This window comes from Ambystoma mexicanum, chromosome 7p (genome assembly GCF_040938575.1).
Source record: "Ambystoma mexicanum isolate Mex_15411 chromosome 7p, UKY_AmexF1_1, whole genome shotgun sequence".
NCBI classification, from domain to species: domain Eukaryota; kingdom Metazoa; phylum Chordata; class Amphibia; order Caudata; family Ambystomatidae; genus Ambystoma; species Ambystoma mexicanum.
In genome coordinates this window covers 656,681,879-656,705,298 of record NC_090939.1, presented here as the reverse complement: position 1 = coordinate 656,705,298, position 23,420 = coordinate 656,681,879, and the positions used below count along the sequence as shown (strand labels likewise).

The 23,420-nt window shown below is 42.9% G+C and overlaps 1 protein-coding gene across 3 annotated transcripts in view; it reads left to right on the top strand.

The window, feature by feature from the left end:
• Nucleotides 1-13,963, top strand: part of TBC1D8 (TBC1 domain family member 8) — a 1,594,530-nt gene extending 1,580,567 nt beyond the window's left edge. For all 3 annotated transcript variants that reach the window (XM_069636713.1, XM_069636714.1, XM_069636711.1), the window contains one exon: nt 12,804-13,963. In XM_069636713.1, coding sequence (XP_069492814.1) covers nt 12,804-13,244 — 441 coding nt within the window. In that variant the 3' untranslated portion in view covers nt 13,245-13,963. The remainder of the gene's footprint in view (nt 1-12,803) is intronic.
• Nucleotides 13,964-23,420: the final 9,457 nt, after the last annotated feature.

The window sequence follows — 23,420 nt, the reverse complement described above, 5'->3', positions numbered from 1 at the left end:
GTTAGAGGTTCCCCCTGCAACACCCCTCAACACTCCAATAGGCAATGTAAAGAGATAGGAGGAGAGAGCAGGTATTCAGGAATAGCACAAATCAAACAGAATATCAGTCCCACCTTCCCCCCCATAAACACAAGAGAAAAAGGGAATTGACTTTTCGGCTGTCAGGATGGCTTTAAAAGTATCTTTAGAAATTACTGGTCAAAAACATCAAATATGGTCAAAAATACTTAAATTGTTATAAATTCCAATGGGAGCCGCTTTGAACAGTTGCACACAATCACAAGCAATGATTTAGTCCAAAGAAAACATTTGAAATCTTAATGTCGAAGTCGGAAGCAGTTTAGAGCAGATTTTTAAAATTGTGGCAAACGTTTCCGTGCGCAATATTCGCGATAACGGGAGAATCGCACTGTTTTGAGTTCTATGGATAGCTACGGATGTTGGGTACAAGTAGGAGTTGGAATTCCGTTTCTATCACAAAAACTGAGGGACTTATAGAGGTTTTAATAAAGGTCGTTTTTTCGAGATAGGCGCGAGAATGGAAAACAGAAATGCACTTTTGAAAATGACAAATGGGTTTGCTTACACTAGAGGATGACTATGAAAAAGCGAATACCACACATGGATCTTAGTCACTTGATCAGGGTGACCCGCCTGCTAAGGAAACTCCACTTCAGCGCAAAGATGGTTCTAACAATACTGGTTCTGAAGGAAAGATAGGATGGGTTTGAGCTAGGGATAAGACAATGCAAAGATACTATGGGCCACAGTTCTTCCTATTAATACTCACAGGATACGTTTTTTAAATGGACCGTCAGCTCTGGTCATAGGATTGGGTCTGGTCTAGGAAAGACAGCACATCAGGCATGGTACAGGAATAGCTAGGCCGGTCGCCGGTTTTGCACAGGATCTGTCCTTCTTGTTTCGTGGATGTTTCAATCAGCTGGATAGCGGGTTCCTCAGGCAAGCCTAGTGGTGGCGAGCCTGAGAATTTCAGGATACTGGTTCAAAAGGCCTTCTCACACCACCCAGCGCTTTACTTGGTAGAGAGAATACATTTTAGGATTTGGGCCTTGCTGGAAATCAAAAGCTTTCTATTGCTGGCAAGAGTCTTGGCATCTGGATCTGGAAGAATATTAAAGCTGGATGTAGGATGCTGGATCAGAGTGCTTCGCCGGAATCAGGAAAGTGAGTGGACCTGTGAGTCCCTGTGTGTTGTCAGCTGTCTCTGTTTATGCATTAAAATAACATCACAAAGGGGGGTGTATGGGCCGGCTTAGCTAAGCTGCCCCTGTGAGCTGGGATAGGACCACACTTCATCTCTGCCTTGCAATTTGAGTGATTGGATCAAGGCCGGGTGATGTCACATTTTATGATTTGCGTTACAACCCTCAGAGACCTCCCTTTAGCCACTGGTTTCAAAATCGGATTTGATACTAAATGTACATTTCTACATTGGTCACCTTTACACAAATCACACATAAAGATGCCATATTTTACGTAGCAGCTATTCCTCAAAACCCTACAGTGGTGGGATCTTGTCTTAACTTTCTACAGAATTTTTTCCCTTTTCTCTATGAACACACTTTCCAAATTTTATGCAAATTTCCACAAATGTGCGTGTTTAACATAGGGATATGCGTGTACATTTTCACAATTCTAATAGTAATAAATGTTGCATAAAACCACATTAATTGCCATTCCTGTCCAGAACATGTCACACAGTTCTACCGCCTCTTCACACGTGCAGCCAGAAATTAAATTCACAACCCTGTCCTTTTTATATCTTTCACCATTTTGAATAGCAAGTTATGAGTCTTTTAAACATTTGTTCTTTGTTCATGTTTAGCAGCAGATGGTCTGCCTCTTTTGTCTCCCTGCAGTCCAGGGCATCCCACTTCTTGCTTGTTCCTTCCAGAGGCCATTTACGACACCCTTCACACTTCCATTTTCCTGGGCTGAAGCTTTGTCATTGTTCCTTTGCTTTCTGTAGACAAGATTCTCTTCTAACCCGCAATTAACACCTCCCAGTGAGTTTCTGCTGAGAGGAAGGCCCTCCTTCTGGGAGAAAAACCTACTTTTCTAGTTCTTGCCACTTCAGCCAGGCTAATTAACGTCTTAAACCCAGCAAAAACCAAATTTGTTACATCGAACATAAATACATTTCTTTCTTGGCCTTAAAATCTGTGAGAAAAACACAACTAAAATCTCTATTCCTTTTTGGCAACAATCCTGTTTGTTTGCTAATTCAGCAGACTTTTTAGTTTTAGGTCCTTTTAAAGTTTCCTCAGTACTCCTCTGACAGCTTTCATTCAGGTAACCCCAGGTACTGCACACAGACTTTGGCCTAGGCTGTCAGTTTTCAGACTTTGTATGTTTCACAATGTTTCATTTGATACATGCATTTTAGCACCAGGCAAGATTGGGAATGTTGAAAAGTGTTGTGTTATAGGCATTTTGGAGTTTTTGGCAACAAAGCAAATGTCATTTGTAGGCACATTTGTGGGTTTAACTTGCAAAGTTCTGCTTCTCTCTCTGCACTCTGTTTGCTGGTCATGGAGCCCACTGGCACATTTCTGCAGCGTGTGCTCTATTCCACCGCACATGTATCATGGGTGGCAGGTTGTGCATCCCTCTTTTTGTGTGCTGAAGCCCACGGTTTTTGTAGGTTTTTGGCGCGCACAATTATTTCTGTTTCTTTCCCCATAACTGGCAGGGTGATGCCGCATAGCATAGCATAGCAGAGTGGGTCAATACATCCCACATATGCAATTTATGACAGAAGCTTTAACAAACATATATAATGCCCTATTAGTAGCACCATTTGCCAGCTGTTGCCATGTACTATCATCTGACAGGTATTTTTATCAATTTGCGCTGGTACTCACATCTGTGAGGCACAAGAGGAGGTAACTTGTTCCTACAAGATGTGCAGTAGTCCAACCTGAAGTTGGTCATTGCTTGGATGACAGATCTGCAGTGGAGAGGAAATGTCCCAGGCATTTGAGAGTAGAGCTAGAATATTCTATGGAGTTGATGTGGGGTTTGCAGAAGAGTGTCTGCTCTAGAATGAGACCTGGGTTCTCTGATTTCTGAGTTGCAAACCTATTGTGATTGAGGATAACCAGGTTAGTGCATCAAGATAAATTGTGCCCGGGCCAGTCAAGAGTCAGAAATCCGATCTTGAGCATCATTCATCCATGTTTTGATCGAGTTAATGCTCACATAGGTCGGAATCATGGGATCGAACTTTCCCCAACCTCATTGGCCTTGTGTAGCACTGTCAACTACAGAATATGTAGGAGATCTCATATCACCTCAATGGGTGCTAGTCTTTCCTGCATTGCACTGTCAACCCTATTATTCAGTGTTTTTCTTTATGGCGTGGCATGCCATGCAGGGTCTGGTGGCATTTCCAATTTTATACTGTATTTGCCCTGTTAAGCGATGCTGGCAACTTTGTGCAATGTCTGACTTTATTCTGTGACTAACATCTAACTCTGAACCTCGTACCCCTATCGATACCACATGTCTCTACAAAGGAGCCTACCAGGAGCTTCATGCCACTCATCCCTCATAATGCAGCAAGCTCACATGAACATAATACACCTGCATCGCTCCTCGACCTTCTCACTACACAAGGACAAGCACTCCAAAGCAACCTGCATGCTACCCCCCACACAGGCTGGGAGGATGTCTCTGGACGCTTACTGGCTCCAGGGGATATCACCCTGCTGCACACGTATCACAACACATTTCTTAACTTGTAGACATCCACGCCAGAGCATGTTTTTTCAGATCTGCCTCACATCACACAAAAGCAAAGTCAACTTTGCTCTCCTCCCCCTATCACACAAACCACCACACATATAAATATAAGAAGTTGGCCTACTTCTAAAAGGTGCAAATTGGAATAACGCTGTGAGCCCTTCCTCAAGGGTTTTTCCCGCCTGTAATATAAACCAAGAATGAGACACCTTCATAGAATAAGATAGTCAGATACATTTATTAGCATCAAACAAAGCACTCCAGCGGCGAGAGGCGACAACATATTTTTCGCTAGTGTTGTCTGACTTACTTGCAATCTTCAACTCTTTAAATGCAGCTTTTTCAGCTGTGTTAGCATGACATGTAAATAACACACGGTCCTTGAAAGATAAATCACTGTCAGGATGAACAGAAAGTTCAGTGATTAATTATAGGGAAGAACAAATAAAGACATGCAGGGCGAGACTCAACATGTGTTCCTTTCGATCCTTAGCCTGGGGTCAGGAGGGGAGTCCCCACCATCTGGAATTTGTGCATGCTATTTTGACTGCAAGCTATTTCGTAGCTGCCAGCCTTTCTATTGGAAAGAGCAGTGTCTACAGTTTGGCACACAAACATCTTTTGGCACTTCGCTGTTTGTGAACCACGGGCAAAACTGTCATGCAACATATTAACTAGAAGGAGAACTTGTGTTCATTTAATGTATATTTCCACAAACGGCACTTTGAACATAAGGTCTACTTAATGTTGTATCTATAAGTGCGAGTTTGGATATACAGGTTGGGAAGGGAAAGTAGACTCAGTACTAATGTCAATAGCCATTATTTCTTGTATTGCTACATCTTGCATTATCAATGCATGACTGACCGATGCGGGTGAAACAGGCGTTTAAGCAACTGGGCAACTGCCTGGCAGCAAACAGGTAGACAATGTAGAAGAAAACAGGACCCTAAGAAAAATAAGAGGACTATAATTAGGAAGGCACCAATTTTTCAGCTAAAAGAGCTGATGGACCAGAAGGAGCTGGTTAGATCCCATGTGCCAGTGGGCATGTGGCCTTGTTCAGCAGTACCATGCAGCTACTTCATTGCTTCACGAACAGAAGTGGATTTGTCGGGCACATAGACACAGTAATCTGCCCCTATGATTTTGCATTTGCCGCCCTTTTCTGGAAGTATCATATCTAAAAGCAACCTATTTTGCAGGGCCACAAGGCGTACCGCCGTAATTCTACAGTGATATTACTCAATATTTCTGTAGTGCAATTAACGGTTACTTCCAACAATCTGGCCAGATGACGAATGTCGCTAGAGTTTATGGCAGGGCCATACCAGGGGATGATGGCCTTAAGAAGATTGCCAAATATCTGTGCACCAGTATTGGCCTGTATAATAGTCCTCCGATGCCTGGTAGGGTTGTCAACAACAGGGGGTCTAAGAGATACGGCTGGAAATAAAAATCCCAAATGGCAACGGCCACTCCAATGTGCAGGTATCAAAGTGTAAGCGTTAAGCCCACAAATGAAATACACAGAGTCGGCAGAATTGAAGGTAACATCAGTGTCATCTCTAGGAATGGTGTCATGTTGCAGTTGGTGCAATGTCCTAGCAATTGAGAGCCATTGTTTTCAATACAAATGGCCCCTGTTATGCGGGAGGCCCAGAGAGGCAGGGAAGGGATGGAAAATGAATGAGGATTATTATCCAATTGCTGTGTAGTAGGTAGAACTGGGGCTGCCGTAGTCACTAGGGCAGCCTGGGAGGAAAAAGGAGTAAACACATCTGACAAAAGGAAAGTAGTATTTGAGGGAGTGACAAATTCACAGGCTCCTTTGCGCAGCACCTGCTGTTGTAACTGAGCATACAAGGAGGATGAGGAAGAACGGGAAGCATAGCGGATATTAGCTATTCCCTGGGCTATTCCTTTAAATATAGCTCTAGTTTATACACGTAATATAGCCACGTGTAAAGTATAACATGAAGCAAAGAACGGGAAGACGACTACTGCAGCGGGAGCCCTTCATCTACCAAGGCAGGAAACTGCAAGCAGACATAGAAATTGCTTCATTGAGCCATCTTGTGTGTATTATGCATAAGGGTAACAAACACATTTCTGCTAATTAATTCATGATGATAAGGCTGGTCAGGGGGTAAAGTTGCCATCGTAACATTAGGAGAGGGTACAGGTGTAGATTTTATCGAAAGGGGCCGATACATATCACATAATACAAAAGCGGCAAGTAGTACAAGCCGGATCCAAAAATAGAAAAACAGAAAGCACAACTCGGATGATACCATTTTCTATCAGTGCATAATACTTAATATTTGTAGGGTATTGTCTTTTGTCATGTGAAAAACAATGGAGAGGCATGGTCAGTGTATCCGTGGAGGTGGCAAACAAATATTTTTTGGAGTGTCCAAAACACCTCACCACCAGGTAGTCCTTTAAAGATGGCAGTCTTGACCGCCAGGGTAGCTGCTCTCTCCAGATAGTTTTCCCAAATAATCAGTTTGTCATTGACAGTTTCATTAAGGTTTTCTTGGTCTCAGATTATAGCGTGGCCCATCTGTTGGTCCTGCAATGTCTTTGCGCACTCTGTAGCTGGAGAAAGCAATCAAAGTTCCTTTTTCCCAGCTGACATTTCTGCAGCAACACAGCAGACCTTTGGCTGTTTGCGTGGCAGGAGGGGCAGAGGTGCTTTCTTCGCATGGCTGGCATGAATCCAGTTTTTATGCCCGTCATACTTAACTGCTGTTTGTGTTGCCAAGAGCACATGCCCCTGCCCTTTCCACCTGGGTTGCAGACCAGAGGTACGTTGAAAGTTCTTAGTGAATATCCAGTCTCCAGACAAAATAGTGTGTCCCGGCCACTCCAGTGGCTTGGGCAGGCAGTCCTTGACCTGTTTATGAATAATGGACAATGATTTAGTAAGCTCCATACAATACTTAATCAGCATAGGATAGGGCACATCAGACAATTTCTTTGGATGAGGCAAGCCCCCACACATTAGCTGTGCGGCCCATAAGAACCTCATAAGGGGACAAACCCACTCCAGAATGTGCAGCAGTTCACATAGATAGTTAAGCTCAAGGTAAGGCGTCCACTCAGCTAAAGTTGCTACGTGTACACATTTTGGACAGTTTTTTTCTTTTAGTGTAGCGTTACAGCATTCTACCAAACCTGCCACTTGTGGGTGATATATTGCATGAAACTTTTGCCCAATGCCTGACATACCAGGTCTGTTGTTTTATTCACAAAATGAACCCTGCTATCGCTCCATATTGAGCGGGGCAGACCATATCTTGGAAAATATTCTTTAGCAAGAGTTTTGGCTGTACTCCGTGCAGTGTTATCTCTCAGGGTAAACGGCTATAACCATTTACTGAACATGGAGACAACTACTAAAACATATGTGTACTTCTGACAAGGAGGCAACTCTATAAATTCCATTTGTAGTGTTTCAACTTGGAAATCTGGGGGACCAAAATGACCCCTTGGTGCTCCATCTGCCTTTCCAACACTATGTGTGGCACATACAATACACTTTTTACAAAACACTATTGTTGCTTTACAAATATTTGGTTTGCTTTAAAGTGTAGTTAACAAATTAATCATTCCATCCTATCTGAGCCGCTTTATGGGCGACTGATATCATCATAGATATTTGTTTGCCAACATCCATCTCCCCTTGTTTCCCCTGTCCACCAAACACCCATCCTCAAAAACTGCATCAATCTCCCAATTTTTCAATTCCTGACAGTTAGCATCTGCTTGGATACCAACAATTATGTCAAGTGTATTTTCAAAAGGGGGATGGTCTGCTGTGCGTGGACAGGAAACGTAAGTGAGAGAATATGGGGTTTGGACAGTCGTTTTTGGAGTTGTCAGCAAACACATTTCACTTATACACATGGTCAGTTATTTTCTTATGCGCGCTGCATTTGATAATAGTAATACCAGTGAATTGAGCAATTTGTGAATATGGTCGCCATGTTGGATTTTGGTTTCATGGGCGGTAAGAAAGCCGCATTCCAGAGCCTCTCACAATTATGGGCAACCCCCAAATGCATACTGGCAATCAGTTTAAATGTACACTGCAAGTCCAGAGCTGAGCTCACATGCTCTGGTTAGCACTATAATTTCAGCCGCTTGTGCTGAATGCTGAGGTATTTTACAGGTTTCCACAACTGTTTTTAATGCAGTTATGGCATAAGCTGCGGTGGACGAGCCATTGGGTAGTTTGAAACTAGAGCCATCTACACATCTACATATAAAATGCCATCAGGCATTTCTAACGGAACATCAGTCAAATCAACCCGTCCCTTCGTCTCCTTGTCTGTCATTAGTATTCAATCATGCAAGACATCAAGGTCACCAGAATGGAGGGTCAACAAGGTGGCAGGTTGCAGGGTATTACATGTTCGCAAAGTAATGTTGGGTGCGAACAGGGACAACTCGTACCTAGTAAGCTGTGCATTAGTTAAATGTTGCATTTGTGTTTTGTTCAGGAGATTATCGATTGCATGGTGGACGACAACAGTTAAGGAATAACCCAATACTATGATTTCTGCTTGTTTCACAGAAAGGGCAGCAGTCACCACCCTTTAGGCAATTTGGCAACACTTTAGCGACTGGGTCTAGAGTGGTAGAAAAATTGTCGCATGGCCTATTTCTCTCCCCTTGTGGTTGTGTTAGTACGGACAAGGTACACCCTTTTAGTTCATTCACAAACAGAGAAAAGGGTTTAGTATAGTCTGGTGTTCCTAACGCAGGGGAGTTACATAGCACAGATTTGAGTGCCTCAAAGCTTTCCTAATGAGACGGAGTCCAGGGGAGAGGTACAGGAGTAGTGTTAGTAGTAAGTTGAAGTAAGGGCTTTGCTGACAGAAAAATTTGGAATCCATTGTTTACAGAATGAAGTCATCCCCAAAAATCCTCTAACCTCTTGCTGTGTACTGGCAGGTTAAGTATCATTTGTAATCATTGAGGGTGCAATCTTTTCTCTCCCTTAGTAAGTAAATTACCTTGATAAGTGACCTGCTGCTGGCAAAATTGTAGCTTAATTGGGGAAACCTTATGTCCCAAGGGAACTAAAACTCTAGCAGGCGCGTGGTGCAGTTCACACACCCTTCGTTGGTATCTGACGCTATAAGTTGGTAATTGACAAACTGCAATAACACAGTGCCTGGAGGTGGGGTACAAGCATCCAATTGTGTTTTTAATGCCTGGCTGTAAATGATTGGGCTCTCTGCATATCCTTGAGGTGCTCTACATAATGTGTAAGAGCGACTGTCTATGCTAAAGCCAAAAAAGGTACAGGCTGTCTTCATGTATTGGAATGCTAAAAAATAAATTCTTTAAGTCCACAACCGTGAAGTATTGTGCGGAGGGAGAAACCATAGTTAAAAGTGATGTCATATATGGAACAACTGAGAACTGGGGCACCACAATTTTATTGATAGCGCGCAAGCCTTCCATCATTCTCCATTCAATAAGGGAGCCTTCCTTGCCTTCCCTCTTTTTCTGAACTGGCAACATTTGACTGTTACATGGGCTCCCTACTATTTCTTTAACTATCCCTTTAGCCAGTTAATCTTTAATCACTCCCCTTATCACTATTGAACCTTCCTGGGATATTTGTATTGGGGTATCCTTGGGAGTATGGCATTGGTCTTATCCCGAATTTGAATTTGATCTATTGCCATACATCCTACATCATTTTTACCTAATGCCCCCACCCTTTTATCCACTTTCTCAAGTTCGGGTGGTAAAGTGTTAGTGTTGGAAACATAAGATTTAGCGAAAGATTCAGAAGAGCAAGTGAGTTGGACGCCATCTGGCGAACTCTAAATGTTGGCATGCATGCGTTTCAATAAGTCCATGCCTAGAAGATTTAAAGCACATTTATCTGTTACAACAAACTGAGCCATTCAGGAAATGGGCCCTATCTGAAAGCAAATCGGCTCCGATATTGAACTACGGACTGTATCATTAGAAAATCCCACAGAGGTGTTAATTTTCCCGAAGAGGGGTATTTAAGGCACTAGTTTGTGGGAAATAGAAGTATTGTTTGCTACTGTATCTAAAAGGAACTTCTGCTTCTTTTCAGCAATGCAAAGTTCCACATATGGACCTGTGGGGTCAACTGGTATTTGTACTCTGCCTTTCCCCTTTCCTGGGCAACCCTATGTTGCATAATAATCTGGATGTGGCTGGTCTTCATAATAGTCTCTGGGAGAATATTGCTGTGCTTGTCTTGGATCAAAATAATTAGACTGTCCTTGGCCCTCGCTTTCTGCATTAGCATCAAACTGGCTCTCACTGCCTCTTGTTATTCCGGGTCCCATAGACCTTCTTAATCCCCTTCGACGCATGGGACGTTCCCGAATTCAATGATCTGTACTTTTGCAATAATGGCATCCATCATCGACTATTCCTCCTCTGTAGGCTGGAGGAGCACTTACTCCTCTCCCTCTATGCATTCCTCTCAACATTCATCTTCCTCGTGACATACCTCTCCCTCTCCCTCTGCCTCGTTCTGGAAATGCTTGCTGCCTCATGCAATTGCCCTGCTTCCCCTCTAAAATTCACTACTTCCTTCTCCAAAACCTCCCACTTGATTGACGGTTCTTCACTATTCTGTTTCCTAAACTGTCTCCCCATGTCAGGAGGTAATATGCTCGAAAAAGGTTGGTCAATATCCCCTAATTTTAATGGGCCTGTGTGTATAATTGTGTTAGTCTGATTATACCACTGTTCAGGGTTCTGTCTGATGTCTGGAAAATCTTTGGTAAAAGACAACAGCTCTATACTATTCCATGGTACATGTACATGGTGAGTCGGATGGTCTGGGCTAAACCCTGGAACATCCTTCATAGTGGCCTGATGAGTGGAGATTCGTGCTTTGCGAGCCACTCAAGTAAGATTCGAACTCCCTGTTCCTACCCCAAATAATTTAAACTAAAGCTATAGCTCTTGCAGTCTATATCCTCACACTGGTCAGGCAAAGGCCACCCCTCAAGAGACCCCTTCTGACTGCATTATGTTTTTTATATTTCTCAAACACCAGCCCAGATAATTCATGCACAATGATATTATTTGCCCGTAGGGAATGAGTTTTCATGGTATTAGAGGCAAGGGCTGGTCCCTTAATTCCTGCCCTAATCCATTATTCCAACCATGATTCAATATGTGCCTGAGTTTCTGGAAGTACAGAACCCTGAGTAGAGGGTCCCTTGTCATCTTCGCCAATTGTGTCTATCTTATCATCCATATTATATAGAGGCGGAAGATGTTGTTTAGTCAATAAATGTTCCAACAAGGGGTCTTTCTCTGAAGAATCGAAGGGTGCAGAATCCTCTGTCTGCGGCCTATGGACAACCTCTTTTAACTTCTGTTGATCATATACTCTAGCCTTATCTTTTTCTGACTGTAGCTTCCTTTTTTAGTTGTACTTCCCTCATTGCTTTCTGCCTAGCGTAATCTTCCCATTTATTTTATGTTTCCCACTGAAGTGATCTAATTTCCTTTGGTCCCTTTGCTGACAACCTTTCCCTGAGGTACCCTAATTTTTCTAAGTCCAAAGTCCCATGCTCTGGAATTTGTAAATTGGGATTGTCAGCAGTATATCGGTGGCATGCCTTTAAAAATACCACCCCCAGTCCTTTTTTTACCATCAAATCCCATCCCAGGGGAACCTTCTGAGGGTGGGGGGTCGGAACATGCTGTTCAAGTTTATTTAAGCGTTTTCTACACCCACAACATTTGGTGCTTGCATTCCCCATGTTTCATAAGCTTGTGATCACAAGGTTCACTTAAAACAGTGGTCTCGAAATATTGCAATACTAAAGAAAAATATAGCATGTATTCATACAATTTTCCAATCAGCACCATCTCACCGGTTATTCTGTCGTCCTTCCGCACACTCTGTGCACTCTGTGCCAGTGTCTCTAAAGCAATATGATGTTCTAGGCGGGGACCTTGGCTGAAGTAAATCGACGTGTCAGGAAATCTGGCAAGATCAGACGTAGACCGTGGCTGCAGGAAAACAAAGTCCACATTGTGCAGTTTGCTCCAAGGTCATTTGTCACCTGTCGCCTTTTCTCAACCACGGTACACAATCCGTCTGGATTTACTACCGACGAGGTCGCATCTGCAGGGTGCCATTTGCTAAAATATGCATATTGGAGTAACGTTGTGAGCCCCTCCTCAAGGGGCTTTCCCACCTGGAATATAAACCAAGAATGAGACACCATCACAGAATAAGATAGTCACATAGATACATTTATCAGCATCAAACAAAGCACTCGAGCAGGGAGAGTGCTCTCTGACTTACTTACAATCTTCAGCTCATTAAATACAGCTTTTTCAGCTGCGTTGGCATGACACGTAAATAACACAGGGTCCTTGAAAGATAAATCACTGGCAGGGTGAACAGAAGATTCTGTGAGCAATTACAGTGAAGAACAAATACAAATAAAGATATGTATGGGGAGACTGAACATGTGTTCCTTTCTATCCTTAGCATCAGGTCAGTGGGGAGTCACCACCATCTGGTATTTGTGCATGCTATTTTGAACACAAGCTATTTCCTTTTTGAACACAAGCTATTTCCTAACTGCCAGCCTTTCAATGGGAAAGATCAGTGCCTGCAGTTTGGCACACAATCTTATGGGGCTTTGCTGTTTGTGAACTACGGGTACATCTGTCATGTAACATATTAACTAGAAGGAGAACTTGTGTTCATTTAATGTATATTTCCACATTATGTACAAACCAATAACATAAGATAACTGAGTTAATTTACTATTCTAGCTATTCCTACTTTTATTTAAGGTTGTATGTGGGACATGTGTGTTTTTTGCACGTCGCTATTTTGATTTACCAGGATTTGGGTGCAAATATGGTATTTTTGTAAGATATACTGATTATGTATTTGTTTTATCTTTGAAAGATGCATTTGAACAGGATGTTGGTTCTTCTTGAACAAACTTTGTTGGACTTCATGATGCCAAATATTTGTTATTATATTTCAGAGAGAATTCATCCAGTTCTGCAAAACTCTGTACAGCTTGTTTCATGAAGATCCAGAGGAGAATGAGCTGTACCAAGCCATTGCCACTGTGACCACGCTGTTGCTTCAGATCGGGGAGGTGGGACAGAGAAGTAGCAGCACTTCTGGGTGTGTTTCTGATGAGTGCACCAATGATGACCCGTCCCCTGAACCTGTTGCCTCTGCCGAACAGGATTCTGTGTTCCTTGACAATGTGAATACGCCACGTAGCAACAGCTCCCCTGCACTGCCACTACCACAGTGCGATTGGATGGTGTCTTTCGAGCACATTCTGGCTTCACTCTTGACCGAACAGTCACTTGTGAATTTCTTTGAACGAACAGTGGACTTAAAGCCAAAGCTGGATAGTGCTAAAATCAATCAGTATGGTCTCAAAACAAATGGTGTGAGTTACCAAACATGAAGTCCAAGGAAGCTGGGCCAGACCAGCTCTCGTGGCCTTTCTATAGAAAACCTGACTGGAGACATGCAAGATAAGGGTGCTTGAATGCTACTTTCACCAAAGCACATGCTATAAGTCAAGGTTAATTTTCATTCATTGTACCATGTTAAAGACCCTGTTGTGTTTTCAATGTTCTGATACTTTGAAAAATGTTAAAAGCTGGGCTTGTGCCATTGTTTTTATTTGTCTCTTAATCAACTTTGTTTCTGATGGTGTGTCATTGGGAATGCTTATTCCTGTGTCCTGCGTTATTACACCATCAGTGCAGTTCTACTTGAAGAGGCTATATATTTGTTAGGGCCGTCTGACAAGACAGCAAACACTGTGTTCTAGATTTCTCCATCCAGTGACTGAAAAAAGGTTCAGTGTTACCAAAATGCCAAATAGTGCTGGAAGGAGAAACACTTTGTTTTCTTTTTAAAGTGATGCAATGGGGAGCAAGCAGGAAGACCACTGTAAGGCCTGTGCAAACCGTCAAGAATGTGTTTTTTTATGTATATAATTGCCATCTTTTTGCACTAATTCTAAAGACTTGTTTCAATGCTGGTAATTGAAACTATTTTAATATATTTTATTGTGTTCAGATGTGCGTCAAGCAGACGTGTCAAGTGAATTTACTGTGCTTTTTATGTTTGGTTTGTAAAAATGAGCACTATTCAATAAACATTTTTTTGATGAGATTCATTAACTGTGTGAGGTCCTTTACCCAACATGATTAACTTAACGATCAATCTTCAAATACTATGTGTTACTTTCAACACATAGACATGTTGTCTGAGTACCTCTTTTCTAATTACGCATACTATTGTTATCCCCCCATAAATTCACTCCTATTGCTTCTCCCTTCACTCCTACACCTAATTTCCCCTCGGCACTAATAAACTTAGTGATGTGATGTATAAGCAACTGACATAACATGGCCTACCACATACCGGTGCTTCAATGGTTAAAATCTCGTAGTTTGTTAAAAATTATACGAGATTTGTAAATCTCCAATCTCATATCCAGAAGGATGTCAGCAGATCACTCTTGAGCCCATAAAGTAAAGGGATGGGATCAGGTATTCCTGCTGGGGGAAAAAACCTAAGATAACCAAACTACCAGGAAATAACCTGACTGTAACAACTTCTCCAACATGGTCACCTGGTTCTCCGTTTCCAAGACACTCTCCCCTACTGTCCGAAAGGCCCGCCATATAAGCAATATCTCAGCTCTGACTCCGCCCCCATCCCCGCAAACCTTCTACTCCAGTGCTGATTGTGAAACATTTATTGCAGCCAGTATCTCATGTCTCAGGGATAGGGTGTCCTGTGGTTCTGGGAGGTCAGGGAGATGAGAGACTCTATTGACCGTTTAGAAAGTTCACATGTACCCATCCATTTTGTCTTGCTTCTGTCTTTTGAGAATGCCTCCGTCTAATAAACTCCCAGTCAACTACTGGCTCTGAACACTCAATCTCTCTAGCTTGCACAGTACCCATCAAACACTGACACCTCAGGAGTATGCAGTCAACCACCTCAGTACGATTGCATCCAACATATTTGCATCCTCCCCAATCCTCAGAACCAGCATGCTCCCTTCTTTCCAATGGAGTAGACGACTCTGGTATGTTGATCCAGTAGCTCTCGTCGCCCCGGTAGACACATGCCTAATAAAAATGGTCCTACCATCAGGATTTGTGAGGCAGCATGCGGTTCACAGATGTTAATTTCCTCTACAAATAGAAGCAGGGGAAGTGTATTCGCGGCCAGTGTTTCTCATAGCCAGTTTCTCCTCTCAATATGTACTCGACCAACCAGCTGAAGTGGCACGCAGATCCACTTGGAAACAGAGTGGCTCTCCTATGAGGGATTTTTAGGTGCAGTTCATATATGTAATAGCTCAATCGGGCCGTAAAAAGCACAGGGCAAGTATCAGATAGCCAGCCACATTGTCAGAGGCTCGATTTCACGCTTTCAATGTGTGCAAGTAACCCTGCCTCTGTAACTGCTCCACCAGTGCCCCGGCGGGACAGTACTCCACATGGGAACCCACTTGCAGCTTTTGCCTCTATGATGAGGGTTGTAGGAGAGGATAGGTCAAGGGGAAAGTGAACTGCTTGGGGCCACTGCACCGCCTGCTCCACCCGCCAGTTTTTCCTTCCTTATCGGTTGGTCCCAGGTGTGGTTGTGACCACACATGCTTCAATCAGTTCCTGAGGGCAGCACCCAGCATTTGCCCTAGCGGTCCCCGGGTCAGCACAAGTGCCTCCTGATGAGCGCCATGGGAGAAGGTAGAGAGTATACACCAGAGTCGGTGCCTTGGTTTCTCTGTAGTTTCCCCAGCTTCAGTCCACCTCCTGGGCTGCCAGTCTTCGAGGGTAGCCAGTGTATCACTCTTAAGACTTGTGAAGCATTGTCAATGTATTGCAATTTGAAGATTTGTGAAGGCTAGCGAATGTATTGCACTTAAAAGAATCTTTGAGAGTAGCCACCGTATTACATTTAGTAGAATTGTGAGGGTTATCCAAAGCGCTGCACTTTTAAGAATCTCAGAGGGTAGCCAATGCTTTGCATATAGAAGAATGGCAAAGTTTTGCCAACAAATCGCACTTACAAGAATTATAAAGGCTAGCCTATGTACTGCACTTAGAACAGTCCCCGAGGATAGCCAATGCGTTGCACATAGAATAATTGTAAGGGTTAGTCAAGGTATTGCATTTAGAATAATCTACAAGGGTAGTCAATGCATTGCACTTAAAAGAAACTTGAGGGTTAGCCAACGTATTGCGCTTAAATGAATTGTGAGGGTTAGCTGATGCATTGTACTCAGAAGAATTTCGAGGGTAACCGATGCTTTTCACTTACAAGAATTATGAGGGTTAGCCAATGTATTGCATTTAGAAGCACTAACCACCTTAGCTCCTTTCCAGCATACCTCCCAAGTACCACACACGCCCTATGGCCCAGCCAAAACACACAACCAACATTATAAACATTTGCATACACCAAACAATCACAGGCACTGGGCCTTACTTCTCCGGATACAACAAGGCAGTGCACACAATCTAAACTCACGTAGAAAACCGATACGCATAGAAGCCAGTTTCTCCTGGTTCTGCAAGCATCAACCTTTGTCCTATCCCTCTTCCCTCACTAACCCACCCTGCCCTCTTTTTTACAGAGCCACATGAGCGCCAGTAGACCATACTAATGGTAACGGTGCACAGTATAAGACAACATACATAATCTCAACCAAAAATAAATAATAACATGCTGTTGATTGCTGAAACCTTGTTCTCTGACAAGTATGTGCCAACTTTTCAGGAGGCTATTGCTGCCAGCCATAAACACTCTTCTTTGATCACAGCAAGAGGCACTGCAGTAATCTACATTAGGGTCTACAGACCTCCAGGGCACCACTACCCCTTTATTGACTCATTAGCTGACACCATCATCCATTCTGAGAGATTTCAACATCTACACTTAGTCCATGACACCTGAGGCATTTGGTGATTGTCTTAAGAGGGTCATCGATATTTCCCCCGAATGGGAGCTACAACAATCCACGGGTGGATTTGCGGGTTGTCTCTATCCAGCCCAAAGACATTTTATTGAAACAAGTGTTTAAATGGTGCATTTTACAGCACGTTTGTAGAGTACAAAATTAAAATAATCAGATGCCAAGTCACAAGCAGTACTTCCAACTCATTTTCATGATGCCTTTGCCCACAACATATCTCAGTGTTCAGTCAGTTTAAGAAGAAATTATTTTCATGCAGGCTGTGCCAATAAATGTAAGTACTGAGTGTCTCCTATCATGCAATGGGCCTCATTATGAGTTTGCTGGTATCCTGACGGTAATACCGCAGGATATCAGCAAACTGTAATACTGTTAATGGCACTCGGTACGGCAGTATTACAGCTGGATTAAGAGTACTGCAACGGTTGTAAATCCTCATTCCATGGAGTCCAATTGGACTCCATGTGGGGATTTGCTGGTATTACCGGCACTGGTAATGCCGCTGCGGTTATACCAGCAACTGTTGCCGGTAAGGGGCCTGGCTTAACACCAGCTCTGAGCTGGAGGTGTTTCAGGCCCTTTACCGGCAAACTTGTAGTTGGCAGGTGCGATAACATGCCGTTATACGGTAATCCCAGCACTTTAATACCACACTGGCCAACTTGTTAAGCGGCCCAATGTCTTTCATTGAAAGATGGATGTGTCTGTCCTAATCTGCAGTGCTGAGCGGCTGCACACCTGGTCCAGAAACGATGCATCAAGTCGCATGAGCAGCATTACAAGCAACTGTCGCAGCCAACCATATTGCAATCTTCCAACATCACTTTGATGTCAAGTAGTAGTAAGGTGTAGACTTTTGTACTCTTATGCAGTTTTTGATGTAATGTTTTTTAAATGTCGATGTCATATAAGCATACAAAGTTGAATGTATGTTCCTCTTTCTTGCCTTGCTTTGTCACCATTCTGTGGTTGCTGTAACACACCTATCAATCAATTACTATACTGTGCTGTTTGCGCAGTCGTTTCTTATGAATTGTTACGGTCTGAAGGTAACCCAGACCCTTGGAGCACTGCTCTACCCACAAAACCGCAGTGCTCTAAGGTCATGCCAGTGGCAGGTTATAGATCTACAAATGCAACATAAGTGTACGGAGTCCCCCTTAGAAGTTCATTAATCTTAGCAAAATTAAATAGTCTGTTTGTTTAGATAATGCAAGAAAGCAGTCAAACCCAATATTTTTTCAGTGAGCAGGAAATTCATCCATTTGAAATCCAAGGGAGACATATAGAGCCAGAAGGCGGCCATCATTTGTTTAGTAGTTTTCAGTTAAGGGCCCTTGAAACAAAGAGTGATTTATCTATTTTTTTTTTATCGTTTCATTATTTTCACTATCACATTATTCCATGCCATATAACTGTGTACATTTAAAATATCGGCTGCATAACCGATTAACCATTTTTTCTACCAATAGATCAAAAGCAGACGGGTCCTCCACCCCCATCCCCAGCATAGCACCCTCCCTTTCTTTGGGCCAGCCTTCAGTTCTCCACCTCTCCCATATCACCATTCCCAATCTGTCACAGTGAAGGTCATTTTCTTTACATCCTCCAGCGCAACCCCCACCCCTTCGCTATTCCTGAATGTGAACCTTCCCTCTGTATGTAGAGGATTTCAAATCTGGGGAGGAAGAAGGTTCATTAATATTTGACCCCAATCCAACATCACAATTTATGGGCCCCTATTTTTTGGTAAAATCTCCAGTTCGGCTAATCCCCACTGTTGTACATCCCTTATCCATTGTTGTTTTGACATTTTCGGACATTTCCCAGTTATCGCAAACCGCTTTTTAGCCAGTATCCACATGGATTGTACTCCAGTAATTACACCCCATAAACAAATTGACAGTGTGGGAGTATAGGAGCTATGAAATAAAGTATTAATATTGGGCTTCACTCCGTCCCAATAAAGGACTATTGCTGGACAGTCCCACACAATATACCAAAATCCTTCATAAGTCGCTACATATCGTGGACCATTGTGAGATAGAGAGGGGTGTTTGATGTGCATTTTCGCTGAGGTCATATATGCCCTGTGCAGATAATTAAATTGTATTAAATGAAATCTCGCTTTTCACGACACCCTCTTTACTTGCTCTGATATACGGGACCAGTCCTTTTCCGAAATCAGAAAGTGCACATATTTCTCCCACTTACCATTAGGTCTTCCTTAAACCTCTCCTCCTGTAGAGCCTTATATAACTGGGAGACCCTTCCAGTTCCTTCTCCCAATGACAGTACTGTCTGCATCACCTGACCAGTCTCTGATTACTCTGGTTTACATCCTCAAAACTTTGCTAGCCTCCTTACCACTTTCGCATAGGTCGGAGAAAAACCACACGAAAGACCATATGTCCTCCATTGTTCAAAAGTCATTAATTTCCCTTCCATAAAGAAATCCCCCCCTTGTCATACCAGCCTTCTCCCATAAGATGACCAAACCCACTTCTACATTGCTGTCAATATGATTGCATCGAACCCTATTGGTAGGTCCACACTATATAACCCTTTAACCTTAAATGTAACTAAAAATTCCCCCATATCATGTGTATGACTTGAAATATATTCGTGGTACCCTTCTTTCCCATAGGGTTCCATAATAATTCACTACCCTGTCTGTGTCTTGGCATAGCCCCCAACAAGTTTTAAACTTCTACTATCTGGGAATTATCCCAACCAGCCATGTATTGCAATTGTGCTGCAAAGTAATATAACTCAGTCAGGGAGATTCAGCCCACCCTCTCGATGTGTCTGATGTAACGTTGTCATGGCTACTAGACATCTTCCAAAATAATTCCCCTATTTTTGTGTCTAACATCTTTTTTAAAAACTCTTTATCGTATAAGTTTTGTTTAGAAAAAAGTACACCAACCTTGGGAGAACCACCATCTTACAGAGAGCTAGCCTTCCCATTAATGATAATAGTAATGACTTCCAGAAATTCACTGCATCTGATTCCTGACAATTCCCTTCCCGTATTGTATACAAATGTCTCCACCATCTCATGGAAAATCTGGCTACCCAAATATTTAAAGGATTCCAGCTCCCATCTTACTCCCCAGTCCAGGAGGGTATTGCCAGACCGCTTACGTAGGCAAGAAGGGAGCATGCTTACGTAGGCTGGCTAAAGGAAACAGTACCGACTTTTCCTTACTAATCAGAAACCCTGATAGTTTCCTAAAATTGTCTAAAGCCTCCATTATAATTGGGATTTACTACATGAATAATATTGCCAGTTTATAAGGACATATTCTAAATAATCCCCCCTGTCTGTATGCCAGTCTCTTAAATGTATTTCCTAAAGTAATTAGCCTGGGGTTCCAACATTGCAAACAAGATGTGATAAACCGGGCAACCTTGCCTCGTACCCCTCTCCAGAATCCACCTTGAGGACACCCAGCACCCATCTTTACCCTTGCCATTGTTCTTTTATAAAGAAATCGAAGCCACCACAACATGCCAGATACCAAACTAAAAGCTTCTAGGACCTTGAGAAGCCGTGCCCATTCTAGTGAATCAAATGCTTTAAACGCATCTAATGAAGCCAGCGCCAAGTCCCATTGCGTTTGTTTCACCTGATTCATGACATGATATAGACGATGTAAGTTCATAGTCTTATTTCAACCCCCCACAAATCAACATTGTTCAGGGTGCACCAATCCTGGTAGTACCTTGGATAATCTCATTGCCAGAACCTTCCCTAAAATCTTTGCATCCACATTTATTAATGAGATAGGCCGATATGAATCGTAATTATTCGGATCCTTTTTACCCTTCAAGAGAACCGTAATCCGTGCCTCCTGCATAGTCTCTGTAAGGATCCGTTTTTCAAAGGCTTGATCATAGACTCTCTTCAATTGATGCACTAGGAGCTCAATGAACATAAGATGAAATTCAATCGGGAATCCATCGCTTCCTGGTGACTTATTTCTCTGCAGAGATCTAATGGCATTTTGAATTTCCATCTCTTCTATAAGTGCTTCAAGCTCACTGCAAGATTACCTCGATAATGTAAGTAAGCGTACCAAGTCCAATAAATGAACTGCCTCCCTCTCTGAGTATGTTCCCTCACTGACGTAGAATTTTCTATAGTACCTATGAAACACCTAATTTATCTCCTGTTGTGATACAACCAAATCTCTGCTTTGATAATATATCTGTGTAATCGTTGATCGGGGCAGTTCTTGCCGCACTTACCATGGCAACAGTCGACCCGCCTTATCCCTTTCTTCATGAATCCAAACCCTATGCTGAGTATATTAAAATTTAAATAGAGACTCCTGCAATTCCTGGTGAGACCTTGGTGCTTGTTTGAGATCTTCCCCCACTTACAACCCCTTCGCCAGTTCCCCTTCTAAGTGCTGAACTTTTGTCTCCATTTAACCTAGGGAATCTTTCAACGTTTTTCTCACTCCCATAAATTTTGATATACAAATACCGCTTATAGTCACTTTAAAAGCCTCCCATTGTACTCGTACATCCCCCACCGACCCCTCATTTTAATTCCGAAAACAAAGATATCTCATCACAAAGTGTAGCCTGGAAAGCCATATCTTCCAAAGCCTCCACCCTGAGTCTCCATAGTGGGATTGTCGGCTTCTTTTGTGATCCCTGAAGGGTCGACACCAATGGGAAATAGTATAATATAATCCTCCCTAAATATTCCACATCTGTAAACCAGAGAACATTTTCCCTCCCAGCGAAGATACAATCTAGACTATGTACATGTTATGTACATTTGAATAAAAGGAATAGCCCTTCTCTGATCTGTGCGATTCCATAATTCTACCAAATCCATGCCAATCCTATTTAAGGCTGCAGATGCTGGCTGTTAAGAAGGGCCTCTCCTCCCCGTTCTATCCAATTCTCGATGTAAGAAGCAGTTGAAATCCATCCCCCAAATGAATATATTGGACCTATAACAACCTGCCAATTGCAATATTGAAGGCAATACTCCTATTATCCACATTTGGTTCAGACGAGTTTATCATACACATACTTCTCCCTTCTAATCTACCCACCAATATCATGGTTCGACTTTCTGAATCCACCTTTGTCATGTCTATTATTATAAGTATCCCTGGGGCAATCCATATCAGTACCCCTCTAGCAAAGGAAGAGTATGAAGACCCATACACTATTCCTCCCCATTTAGTTTAGTTTTTCCAAGTCTTTGCCCATCAAGTGTGTTTCCTGCAGTAAGGCAGTCTGTATTCCGTTACTCTTCTAGAATTTCCCCACCTTCCTTCTCTTTCCGCTGTTCCCTAGACCCCTCATGTTCCTAATTTCAGACGCCTACCGCATGCATCAAATTTAGCTTCCCATATTGCACCCAACTTGTTCCTGTAATCGTGCACCATTCCCGTCCCACTTTCAATCTCCTTTTTCAGCTTGACAACATCAAAAGAAAACTCCTTGTTCACACCACATTGGCCCCACAATCCCTTTATCCCTATCCCATCCATGAAACTCCCTCAAACCCTTCCCCACCTAACATCCCAACCAAAGTAGTGCCTCATCCAAACTTTGCACCACTCCCCATCCCTAACATACCCCCACATTCCCATAGTGACTGACTATCCGGTCCCCTACAACCTCATACATCACCCCACACCGGGATGGGGGGCCATCAGTACGTGGGGATGGACCTTCCCTGGTGCATAGCCAGCCCGTTAATGTGTCCTAGTCTTACCAGTCTGTTAAGGTCTCCCGCTAGCTTCCCATTGTAAGAACCTGAACAGTTGTCGGAGGACCAACATAACTTTTGTCTACATCAATGTCCAACACTTCTCATGTCTGATCTTCCAGCGTCAACACTCCTTTCGATACATTTCCCTGCGTTTCAGACTTTGATGACCTGGTCTCCAACCAACACCATACCTCTTGTGGTGACACACAAAAATATGACTTCTCGTCTGCCAATACCTTCAATTTCGTGGGGAAAAACATCATGTATCTTAAATGTTCTTCCCTTAGGTGCCGACATGCCACATCGAAGGATCGCCTCTGCTTCTGGACTTCCTGTGTGAAGTCTGGAAAAATAAGTATCCTGGCATTTCCTACCTCAAAGTGACCAAGCCTAAATGATTCCTGCAGTATTGCATCTCTGTCAAGAAAATGTAACAGTTTGGCCACGATCGCCCTCGGTTGTCCTCCGGGCAGAGGTGCTCTTCCCAGCACCGTATGAGCCCTTTCGACCGTGAATAATTTTGATAGTCCCTTCACTCATAGTGTCTCTAGAATCAGCTTTTCAACATATAATGCCACACAGGGACCCTTCTCACCTTCCGGCACCCCTATCAACTGTATATTGCATCTTCGGGATCATCCTTCCCCGCCTTCGCTTCCAAGGTTCTAGTCGCTCCCACCAAAGCTTTCACCTGATTTTACATTTATTTATTTACATTTACAATTACTTACTCGTTGTTCCACCTGTATCACTCTCACATACTTTCCGCAAATCAGCCCACACTAAGGAGACATCAACTCCCATTTCCTTGATTTAACCTACCAATGACGTTCTGGAGTCCTGAATTGCTGCCATCAGTCCTTCCAGTGTAACTCCACGAGTTGCTTTGG